Source organism: Leuciscus leuciscus (genome assembly GCF_965113295.1).
Source record: "Leuciscus leuciscus genome assembly, chromosome: 10".
Taxonomy (NCBI): Eukaryota; Metazoa; Chordata; class Actinopteri; order Cypriniformes; family Leuciscidae; genus Leuciscus; species Leuciscus leuciscus.
In genome coordinates this window covers 3,074,281-3,087,290 of record NC_138734.1, presented here as the reverse complement: position 1 = coordinate 3,087,290, position 13,010 = coordinate 3,074,281, and the positions used below count along the sequence as shown (strand labels likewise).

Genomic DNA, 13,010 nt, shown 5'->3' with positions numbered 1-13,010 from the left:
CTACAGCTTCTGTTTCTAAAGGAACAGCTTTTCTATTTAAAAAAGAAATAAATACTGGCAATTCAAACCGGTTTGACTTTCTTTATTCTGTCAAATACAAAGGGATAAATTCTGAAGACTGTGCTGGTATATTTATCCATTTTATATAATGAATGCAACCAATATGTGTATGTATATTATATATATATACAAACACGAGGGCTGTCGATTTAACACGTTAATTTAATTAATTAGTCATGTAATTGAATGCACCCGCCCCGTCCCAGACCATTAGTTCATCTTCCTATATTGTTCATCTTACATTCATCAACTCACTGATGGAGTCTATAGAATACAGTTATAATGGCCCTAAAATGTACGATTTCAGGGCAAAAGCCTGTATGAGTTTTTATCTCATATTTATATCATATGACATAGTTAAGCAATATCACACTGTTAGCGAGTGCTGTTTTGTCCCAAATAGCACAAGTGCAAATGTGACATTGATTTTATACAACAGTTCAATAAAGAAGTTAATACTGTGATATATTTTACAATATTGTCTGTTTTTGCTGAATTATGTCAACGAAAATATTATAAGTAAAGCCAGAGCAGAACTGTATGAATCTGAGTTTTAAGCGAATCAATCGGGTGAGTCGATGATTCAATGACTCGTTCGTTCGTTAAAAAGAGCCATTTCTTTCATTGCTCTTCACAGGCCTGATATATTGGAAAGTGCATTTGCAGATAATATAACATTAATGAAATAAAAGGCCACTTAAGTGAATATGTTTCTTAAGACACGAGCACACAATTTACTCCGGCTCCAACACGCCACCACGAAGCCTGGGTGGTTCCGCAGCGGAAGACGCGAGTAAGTTTAGACCAAGACTTTCTCCGACCCTCCCGGTTTTCGAGTTATCCACACAAAACCGCTTCTCCCCTCTACGCGAAACAGAACGCGATGCTGTGATCATCGGCGATTCCATCGTTCGGCACGTACACGCTACGTTAGGTAAAAGTAAGGTGCAAAGTCACTGCTTTCCTGGTGCTCGTGTTTCTGATATCGCTGCTCGCGTTCCCGAGATCCTGAACGGTGACGAGCGCGTCGGAACTGTGGTCCTGCACGCGGGAGTGAACGACATCAGGCTGCGCCAGACGGAGATTCTGAAGAAAGACTTCAGGAATCTATTCGATACGGTACGCAGCACATCGCCTGAAACAACGATCATTGTGTCAGGACCGCTTCCCACGTACCGACTAGGGCATGAAAAGTTCAGCAGATTATTTGCGCTAAATGAATGGTTAATGTCATGGTGCAATGAGCAGAAACTGCTCTTTGTAAATAATTGGAATCTGTTTTGGGAGCGTCCTAGGCTTTTCCGTGCTGATGGCTTACACCCAAGCAGATTCGGAGCGGATCTTCTGTCGGATAACATCTCCAAAATGTTAAATACCCTTTGACTAGTAACCAAAAGTCCAAATCATAGTCTCTGCTGCACCAATTCAACTGATATAAATACTAGTGTAGAACATTGCATAGAAACCGTGTCTATTCCTCGTTTAGTGAGATCAAATAATAAATCTAATGCAGGATCTAGGAAAAATCTAATTGTTATTAAAACAGAAAATGTTGCTATTAGTAAACAAAAACTATTTCTAAAGCTAGGTCTTCTAAACATTAGATCACTCACACCTAAGGCAGTTATTGTAAATGAAATAGTCACAGATAATAGCTTCGATGTACTTTGCCTTACTGAAACCTGGCTTAAACCAAATGATTATTTCGGTATTAATGAGTCTACTCCTCCTGGATACTGTTATAAGCATGAGCCCCGTCTGATTGGTCGTGGCGGAGGTGTTGCAACCATTTATAGAGATATTCTAAATGTTACTCAGAAAACGGGTTATAAGTTTATTTCATTTGAAGTACTTGTACTAAATGTTACGCTCTTAGATGTTAGAAAAACATCGCTATTATCTCTAGCCTTGGCTACCGTATATAGACCGCCAGGGCCTTACGCTGATTTCCTAAAAGAGTTTGCAGATTTTCTCTCAGACCTATTAGTCAATGTCGATAAAGCATTAATTGTTGGAGATTTTAACATACACGTAGATAATCCAAATGATGCGTTAGGAGCTGCGTTTACAGATTTATTAAATTCATTTGGGGTCAAGCAAAACGTCACCGGACCAACACATCGTCTTAATCATACACTCGATTTAATTATATCACATGGAACCGATCCAACCGATATAGATATCATTCCACAAAGTGATGAAGTCACTGATCACTACATGGTAACTTGCATATTACGTACTGCTGTAATATGTCATGCGGCGTCGCGTTATCGACCAGGCAGAACAATCCTTCCATCCACCATAGATAATTTCTCAAATTGCTTATCTAATCTGTCTCAGCTGCTGCCTGAACCCAAACAAACAGATAAACTAGAAGAACTAACTAGCACTATGAGCACCATTCTCTCTAGAACATTGGATGTGGTTGCACCTATTAAATTAAAAAAGGTCAGAGAGAAAAATAAAGCACCATGGTATAACAATACTACGCATGTTTTAAAGAGAGAAACCCGTATTTTAGAGCGTAAATGGAAACAAACTAATTTAGAGGTCTTTAGAATCGCGTGGAAAGACAGTATGTCACGTTATAAAAAGGCACTAAAAGCGGCCAGGGCTGAGCACCTCCGCAAACTAATAGAAAACAACCAAAATAATCCAAGGTTTTTATTTAACACCGTGGCTAAACTAACAAATAAACAGACGTCACCCGAACAAAATATCCCGTTACAGTTCAGTAGTAATGATTTCATGAACTTCTTCACTGAGAAAATAGAAAGCATCAGAACCACAATTGTAAACGTTCAATCTTCAATCGCGCCTTATAATTCAGCTTCAATTATCACCCCGCAAGAACAATTACAGTGCTTTACAACTATAGAACAAAAAGAGTTAAATAAACTTATCACTTCATCTAAAACAACAACATGTTTATTAGATCCTATACCAACTAAACTACTGAAAGAAGTGTTACCTGTAGTGGAAGAGCCTCTCCTCAATATTATTAACTCGTCTTTATCTTTAGGTCATGTTCCAAGAACTTTTAAACTGGCAGTTATAAAATCACTCATTAAGAAACCACAATTAGATCATAATAATCTAGCAAATTATAGACCCATTTCAAATCTTCCATTTATGTCTAAAATATTAGAAAAAGTGGTGTCCGCTCAACTGGGCTCTTTCTTGCAACAAAATGATATCTATGAAAAGTTTCAGTCTGGATTCAGACCGCATCATAGCACTGAAACTGCGCTCGTTAAAATCACAAATGATTTACTTTTAGCTTCTGACCAAGGCTGTATCTCAATACTAGTTTTACTTGATCTTAGTGCTGCGTTCGATACTATAGATCACACATTACTCTTAGATCGACTACAAAATTATACTGGTGTTCAAGGACAAGCACTAAGCTGGTTCAAATCATACCTATCTGACCGCTACCATTTTGTCTATTTAAATGGAGAAAAATCGATCATAACTCCAGTAAACTATGGAGTGCCGCAGGGATCTGTATTAGGCCCTCTGTTATTTTCAATATATATGATGCCACTTGGAAATATTATAAGGAAACATGGAATTAGTTTCCATTGTTATGCTGATGACACTCAAATATATATTTCATCAAGGCCGGATGAAAACGCTAAATTTTCCAAATTGACAGAGTGTGTTAAAGATATAAAAGATTGGATGACGCGTAATTTTCTTTTATTAAATCCAGACAAGACAGAGGTAATACTTATCGGTTCAAAAAACCGCCCACAAAACCTCGCACAATACAACTTTAACATCATAGGATGTCCTGTTACTTTATCCTCTACAGTAAAAGACCTGGGTGTTATACTCGATTGCAACCTGTCTTTTGAAAATCATATTTCATATGTTACAAAAACAGCCTTTTTCCACCTTAGAAACATTGCTAAGCTACGTAATATGCTATCAGTTTCTGATGCAGAAAAGTTAGTTCATACATTCATGACCTCGAGACTGGATTACTGTAATGCTTTATTAGCTGGTTGTCCTGCATCCTCAATAAACAAGCTACAGTTAGTCCAAAATGCCGCCGCTAGAGTTCTTACGAGATCAAGAAAATATGATCATATAACACCGATTTTATCATCACTGCATTGGTTACCTATAAAGTTCCGTATTAATTACAAGGTATTGCTACTGACTTATAAAGCCCTAAACGGCTTAGCTCCAGTCTATTTAACGGATCTTCTATCGCCCTATAATCCATCGCGCTCTTTAAGATCACTAAATTCAAGGCTTTTGGTCATACCTAGGATATCCAGAACCACCAAAGGAGGGAGAGCATTTTCACATTTGGCTCCAAAACTCTGGAATAGTCTTCCTGATACTGTTCGTTGCTCAGACTCGCTCTCCCAGTTTAAAACTAGATTAAAGTCGAATCTCTTCAGCCAGGCATTCATATAATCCCACAGTTCAAACTACAATCCGGCCTCTAGCTCATAAATGCCAGAGGAGAACTGGCCCCCGACTGAGCCTGGGTTCTCCCAAGGTTTTTTTTTTCTCCATTAGGTCACCTGATGGAGTTTTTCGGTTCCTTGCCACTGTTGCCTTTGGCTTGCTCAGTTGGGGATATTTTGGGGATATTTAATTTAATTTTATCAATCAATAAATTCCTCTTGAAACAAACTTTGTTGTATTATTTAAATTTAATACTGTGAAGCTGCTTTGATACAATCTGTATTGTGAAAAGCGCTATACAAATAAACTTGACTTGACTTGACTTGACAATTTGCACTTCGTAATAATGTCAAATTGTTACTTTAAAACAAACAGTTTTACTTTAAAATACATTTTTTTATATGTTTTAATAATCTCCTGTCATGCTTTATAGAAGTACACTTATTCTGATGCGTTAACTAGCATACTAAAGCACGTGTAAAGTACTTGATTATAACTTTAACCATAGTGTTATTACAAATGAATGTACTAACATTGCAACATCATGTAATAGAGTTCTGCAGGGATGAGGGAGGAATGAGGCCACTGGTTTTCCTACGGGTTTTTATTAAGGTTTTTTTTCAATTTATGAACGCATCAAACGGTCTTATCTGGATACTTACATTTTTAAAATAAACATAACGCCCTAAAGATTCGTGATTTGGATATGGGTGTAGAGCAAACTGTCCGAGAAGAGCCTCCACTGTCCTGTCAGTGGCTGGAAGAGAGTGTCTGGGAAGAGAACGCATGTCAATGTAAATGCACTCCACACCTTCACTTCATCGGGTCTTCGTTCGGCATCATGCGCACTGTGCCTCCAGCGCTCTTTCACCCACACATCACTTCAAATGTAACCTGTCTTTTCAGCTCAAAGTTTACACTCTACATTCTCACCTCAGCCACCATCTCGAAGTCATCCGTACTCTAACCCGGCTCGCTGTCAGCGGGGAGTCCTCCGCATGCATTCCTAATTGATTCTGAAAGATTTTTAGATTACTCTGCAGCTCCATAAACCAAAGAACTCCCCTTGCCTTTTCCATAATTAATAGCAAATTGCTTTCTGTATGTATCTTTTCTTCTCTCTTAATCTATCCACAGGGATTATTGCAGGAGTTAATTACATCCTTACAGAGGCCTTCAGTGAGGAATCACGGTCGTCACTGGCAGTGGGATGAATGCTAAAAAGTGTCCGCATAAAGACACGCAACCCCAAAACATATCCTCTTAATATAGCACAAAGCAAAATATTGGGTTTTGAATATGAGACATATTTCAACATCAATGCAAATACGCCTTCATTGTAATCTTTCCGGAGCATCAGAAACGAGGGCAAGCTTCTATTGTTATTCTGTTATTATGGTCTTCCTCAGCGCACCTCGAGCGCTGTGATTTATTGAAGGGTGTCAATGCGTCTGCGGATCCTGCTTCGCAAAATTCGGTTTGAATTGCATCAGGCTGAAAGTATTACCGTGGAAGCCAATCTGTCAGCGCACTAATGAAAATCCTTCAAGAGCTTTTCTGACATGTCGAGCAGAGACCCTAAAACAGCTGTTCCCGTCGGGAAGGAGCCTTTGATTAGCACAGAACAAAAGTATGGATGGGTTTCATATATTGCATTCATGATATTGTTGTGTCTTTGTTGGCTTGGCAATCATTGAGGTCCATTTGTATTCATCAGAGGAATTGCAATGTTTCATCCCTTATCTGAATAGGATTGTGCCATAAGCCATTAACACCCCCAGCCTCAGATGCCAGCCTTTCCCTTTGAACAAAGACAGAATCAATTTGTTTATCTAATGCAGAATTACCCAGATTCAAAACCCATTTGGGGAGATAGTCCATCCACAGCGCTCTCTCAAATATTGCGTTTCAAAACGAGAGATAAAAAAAAAAAAAAAAAAAATAAAAAAAATCTATGTCTAAAATCTATAAATGTCTTGCTTTTATGAGTTTCATATCAACAAACTTTCAAGCTGCATGTATTTTGCTTGACATTGATGTAAGAGAATAAGTTGAATCTTAAACTGCTGTAATCTCCATGATGTCACATTGCAATGTTTTCATAAATCTTTTCAAAACACTTCCGTTACATGTACGCCAGCCAGAGAGATTACAGGCCGAATCAGATGTGAGCTTGATGTTTGACTCGGGTGGATAACTATGTACACAACTTTATTTTTAACTTAATTATATGATAATAATTATTATAACGTTGATATTCCTGCAACTGGGAATACATTAGAGGCAAAAGCTGATTTAAATGAGTAGATCAGAGAGAAGAGAAACCATGAGCTGGCTCTGGATAAAAAAAAATATATATATCACATATATCTGTAAATCATTTAATTAATGTTGGTAAAATCCTTTTATTTCTTAAGGAAGGGGATGATAAAGTGTCTGGAGAAGTGCATCAGAAATATCAATATGGCGTCTGTCGGCCTCCAGTGTAGACGCATCGATTAAAATAAAAGCATTTTAGACACGCCGCTCACGTCCTCAGTGCCACTGACATGAGTGCTGTCACTGCAAACCTGCGGTATTATAGTTAACTAAAACTAAAAGCATACAAAAATGCTGCTACTAGACATAAAATTAACGTTAATTGACATAAAATCCATTTTTATTCCAGATAGTTGCTAGTTTTCATTTGGTTTAAGTAATAAAATAACTAAAACTAAAACTGAAAATTAAAATGAATAAAAAAAATATATAGACATAATAATAATAAAACACAATTACTAAAACTTTAACTAAAATTAAATTAATAAAACTATTAACAACTATATTAGTACAATAATAGTATCTCATTATTCTAATTATTTTAGTATCATTGAGATACTATTATAGTTTTTATTGATATGTTGAATATTTTCCATTTTCATTCTAATTTTAGTTGTGAATTTCTTCATTTTTAATAGTTTTTTTAATTTTTTTATAAATGTTTTTTATTTTTTATTTTTAGTACATAAAGTTTAACTACATCAAGATGAAAAAGGTTGCAGTGGCAACTGGCTGAAATAAAGTAAGTTTAAGTTTTTATTTTATTTTATTTTATTTTATATACATATCTTTTATTTCAAGCAAAAAAAAACAAAACAAAAAAAAAACGATCGATTCAAAAACGATTTTGAAACGATCCGTTTGACGTAGTGTTTAGACTTGCATGTTTATTATTTTCGGTCCTCAACGACGGGTTCAGTCACATCTGTGACACTGAGCACTTCCATTTGCAGCTTTCAAACATGGCGAGACGATGGTATTGGTGCTGGTATAGCATTAAGCTGTCCCGCCGCTTCAGTAGTTTGTTTACGTTCTTGTTTCCATAAGTCAGTCGCTAGCTCCACCTTCTCTATGACATCACACACGTCATTAAAGACGGCAAGTGATGATTGGTCGTGTAGTCTGACATGTTTCACAACAAGAATTTAGGAGTCAAAAGCGCATAATCTGACACAGTGAGTATCGTAACAAACATATTGTGTGGTCTAAAAGTTTCAGGTTTAGCTAACTACAATAACCCTGACTAAGGGGCTGTTTTCACGACGCCATTTTCAACTAAAAAACGTTCGTTTACACGACAACAGAGTTTTGGGCGCCTGAAAGCGCAAACTTTTGAAAATGGTTTCTGTGTAAACAACAAAAATGCGAAACTCTGAAGACGATGACGTCATGCACATGCGTATTACATGTTCAGTCTATAGTGCTTCATCGCCATCTACTGGCCTGGCAGCAGAATACAGCGTTTTCGCGGATCAGTGTGAATGGGGATCGTTTTGACAATGCAGTCGTCTGTATATGGAAAACTCAAAGGAAAAACTTCTCCGTTTTAAGTATATTGTTGTCATGTAAACGTAACCGAAATAACACTAGTGCAAATCATAGAGGACAGAAAGCTATTTACGTTCCTGTTAGTCGCTAGTTACGCCTTCATCACACACGTCGTTAAAGACGGCAAGTGATGATTGGTCGTGTAGTCTGACATGTTTCATGTCCACGACACAACAAGAATTTAGGAATCAAAAGTGCATAATCTGACACAGTAAGTATCGTAACAAACAAACATAGGCTATTGTGTAGTCTAAAAGTTTCAGGTTTAGCCAACTATAATAACAGTGACTAAAATAACGGTAACACTTTACAATAAGGTTCATTAGTTAACATTAGATAATGTATTAACTAACATGAACTAACCATTCTAACCAAATACGACTGTGCTGTATTTGTTCATCTTTGTTAATGTTAGTTAATAAAAATAAAGCTGTTGAAGGTAACATTAACAAAGATTAATAAATGCTGTATAAGTGCAGTTCGTTATTAGTTTCATGCTAACTAATGTAGTTAACCAATGTTAACTAATGAACCTTATTGTAAAGTATTACCAAAATAACAGTGGTGCAAATCATAGAGAACAGAAAGCTCTGAGACGAGTCTCACCTGTAGATGAGGATGTCATCGGTGGAGCTGTTGTACTGGATCTGGTACATGCGAACCCCAGGGATGTGGCTTTGAGGAGGCCAGCGGATCAACACTGAGCTTGAGGTTATTTCTGAGACACTGACCCGCTGATCCGCTCGAGACTGGCCTCCACTTCCGCTGCTGTTGGACTTTATGGATGTCGGCATGTCCGAGGGTCCCGGTTCAGGCTCCAGTTTGGGGTCGTAATGCGGCGAAGGGTTCACGACTAATTCCACCGGAGCCGTAGCCTCTCCGGCAGCGTTGGACGCGATGCATGTGAACACGCCGGAGTCTTTCACCGTAGCCGTCAAGATATCCAGAGAGCCGTTATCGTAGCACACGGTGCGCGAGGTGTTCCCGATCAGCTTCCCGTCAGGACTGACCCAGTGGACGGTCGGCTCGGGGTCTCCGATGGAGCGGCATCTCAAACTAACCTCTTGACCTTCCATCACGAACATCTTAGACGTGTGCCGAGTGATCATGGGCGGCTCGCACACGAACTCCTCCTCGCGAATCGTCCAGAAGTATTTTCCCGCTAGCTCTCGCGGGGACGCGCACGTCTCCAGATCGTCCTCCCGCGTCAGGCGTCGAAGCCAAACCAGCTCGCAATTACAATGCAACGGGTTCCCGCCGAAACTCAGCACTAGCGCGGTTAGCGGCGAGCCTTTTGTTTTGGCGTAGACCGGGATGCGTAGGAACAGAGGATCCGGCGGGATCTTCTTCAGCTTGTTGGATGTCATATCCAGTCTAGCCAGTTTGTGAAGATTTGAAAATATCCCTTCAGGCACGAAGTCGATGAGATTGTGATCCAAACTAAGAGTGTTAACGCTGGATAGCATAGATATAGTGTCCCACGGCAAATCCACTAGATTGTTATACGAAAGATCGAGATCCTCGAGAGTTTCTAGGAAGTCTTGAAAGGCTCCTTCCGAGATGCTGTGAAGCTGGTTATTTGCGAGGATAAGGTGTCGTAGATTCACCAAGCCCTGTAAATGTGTGTCGTCCAGCGCCGTGAGCCGGTTTGCGTCGAGATGTAACGCGTGCAGATCCTGCAGGTCGGCGAAGGCGTACGGCTGGATCTGGCTGATGGTGTTTCGGGAGAGCGTGAGGTGGATGAGACTGCTCATGTTAGCGAAGTCTCGGTGGCGCAGGGTGGTGATGAAGTTGTCCATCAGTCGCAGCTCGGCGGTCTGCCGGTCGATGTTAGGTGGGACGAAGAGCAGGCCGGTTTTGGCACACAGGACGGTGTAGGAGGGCAGCAGGTTCTGGCAGGTGCAGCGTTTGGGACACAGCATGGCGTGGGACGGCATGGAGAACAGAGCCAGGACCAGCAGCAGCCGCTCCATGGGTGCAATCCTGCAGGAACCAGAACACAGGGACAAACGCTTTAGCTCTCATGCTGAGTCGCTTCCCTCTGTCTGGGAATCTCTCTCCACACACTATAACCCTCCCAAACACACATGCACACACACACACATACACAGTCGGGTTCGCTATCTTTGTGGGGACTCTCCATAGACGTAATGGTTTTTATACTGTCCAAACTGTATATTCTGTCCCCTTACACTAACCCTAAACCAACCCATCACACAAAACTTTTCTTTATGTATATTTACAAAAAAATTCATTCTGTATGATTTATAAGCTTGTTTCCTCAATTTAGGTCCCAGTGACACGAGTCCCCATGAGTCTGTGTGCATTCAGGTTTAAGTCCTCACCGGGATCGAAAAACATGTACACACACACACACACACACACACACACACACACACACACACACACACACACACACGCTTAAGAGAATGCTTGTATTAAACATGCAAATATTGTTGGACACATTAAGACAATGAGACAAATGCTACTTGCATGTATCAAGATTTGCCAATGCCCAACTGGACTTGAATTTGCTCCTTATACACATTTGCCTAATTAAATTAGCACATTACTATTTTACTAACAACATGATGTATGCATTTTCCACATCTGCAGTTGCAAACTACACTATTATGCATGAAACTGTTCTTCTAGCTGTATTATTTAAAGGGACAGTACATCAAAAAATACATTTCTGTCTTCTGGTGAATGCATGTTTCTAAAATGTATTGAGATGTAAAAAGAAAAGAAAAAAAAAAGAAAAAAAAAGAAAACACATAAGACATAAAAACCAAACAATGATCTGAGCATCCATTCCTTTTCCCTTTTTAGATGAAATTTGGAAGATGTGGTTTCTTCTTCAATGGTTCTAACATTTGAAGATAATTTTCTTGATAATATTCTTTGCCTAAAAAAAGAATGCAGGAAAATGTATCTGGAAAAGTAGGATAAAAAACACTTTATATAGATATATTAACCTCACTCTTACCCTAAACCTGACCAATTAATGTGACAATTTTATATTTTAAACTTGATCTCAAAATACCAGTTTGATTTTTTTATTCTGAAGAGGAACAACATGCTTCCATACTCTTGTCTTTGGAAACCTGTATGACTCTCTTTCTCCCACTGAACAGAAACTGAGATCATAGTAAAATGTCCAAGCTTCTCTTTTCCACACAATAGAAGTGAACAGCTGTCAAGCTAAATTCTCAATGAATCATATCCAATTAAATTCCTCACATAAAGCTATACGACTTGGAATATAGTGCAGAAACCCTGTGGCACTTTGTTTTCTCCATCATCCACTCGCATTGCACAGGGGGAAAACTAGCTCAACACCTTTAGTGATAAAGTCATATAGTATTGAAATATCATGAGGGTAAGTAAATGATGATAAAAATGATGAACTCTATCTTTAAAACGTGCAGAACGCTGCGAGACTGAGAAACTGCTTATTTCATTTCACCAAGTCTGATGTTGAACACAAGATTACTAGATATTATCGTTCAGTCTGGATGTGTTAATGCAGGCATCTATTCCCCTGTTACATAAAACTGCTGTCTCTGCCTTCAATAACATATGCAGGATCTGCAGCGAGAGAGAGAGAGAGAGAGAGAGAGAGAGAGAGAGAGAGAGAGAGAGAGAGAGAGACAGAGAGATGAAGAGGAGGGGCTGCTATAATTTCACACAAAACCCAATGAGGAAGAACACGAACAGGAGAGAGAGAGAGAGAGAGAGAGAGAGAGAGAGAGAGAGAGAGAGAGAGAGAGAGAGAGAGAGAGAGAGAGAGAGAGAGAGAGAGAGAGAGAGAGAGAGAGAGAGAGAGCGAGCGAGAGAGAGAGCGAGCGAGCGAGAGAGAGAGCGAGCGAGCGAGAAATGAAGAGGAGGGGCTGCTATAATTTTACACAAAACCCAATGAGGAAGAAGGCGAACAGGAGAGAGAGAGAGAGAGAGAGAGAGAGAGAGAGAGAGAGAGAGAGAGAGAGAGAGAGAGAGAGAGAGAGAGAGAGAGAGAGAGAGAGAGAGAGAGTTGGAGGACGTGGTCTTCGGAGCCGGCTGGTTTTAATAGCCCTCGCTCCTGAAATTCATATGTGGTTACAGCGAGCCGATAAAAAAGGCTGTGGAGAATATGAATTATTATTCTATGCCATTGCTTTCACACAAATGCTAATATCTGATGTGTGGCTCTTTCTTTATTGCGTGTGCATACCATTCCATTTTAATAACTTTTATGTAAAAGCACATGAATTCAATTGTTTTCCACCGCTCGCGAAGCCGTCGTGGATATCAAGAGGTTCAGGCCTGCGGTTTATCATCGAGGGGATCTCTGACTATAACAACTATCACCAGCAGGACTTTACCTCGCTCAACCAGTAGGAGGGAACGTTGAGCTTCAGTCCGGGGGAAAGAAGAAGTGAGAGTGCTCGAGTGCGAGATGTTGTGTGATGCATTCAGGCGAGCTTAAGCTCCCTCTCTCCATTACACACAGAAAACAGAGTCACGGAAACCCTCAAGAGAGAGCCATTATCCACACAACTAACTACACACAAAAGCAGTCTCTCACTTTAGTTTGCATCGGCTTGTTAGATGCATGTGCACTTGCCCGCTCCGATATAGACATGCATCTCACATATAAATGGAAAGGCATGATAGAT

The 13,010-nt window shown here is 39.7% G+C and overlaps 1 protein-coding gene across 3 annotated transcripts in view; it reads right to left on the bottom strand.

The window, feature by feature from the left end:
• The window catches only part of LOC309507789 (leucine-rich repeat and fibronectin type III domain-containing protein 1-like protein), a 194,237-nt gene that overhangs the window by 14,943 nt on the left and 166,284 nt on the right, over positions 1 to 13,010 (bottom strand). For all 3 annotated transcript variants that reach the window (XM_082182203.1, XM_082182202.1, XM_082182204.1), the window contains exon 3: positions 8,959 to 10,335. In XM_082182203.1, the coding sequence (XP_082038329.1) occupies positions 8,959 to 10,335 (1,377 nt within the window). The remainder of the gene's footprint in view (positions 1 to 8,958; positions 10,336 to 13,010) is intronic.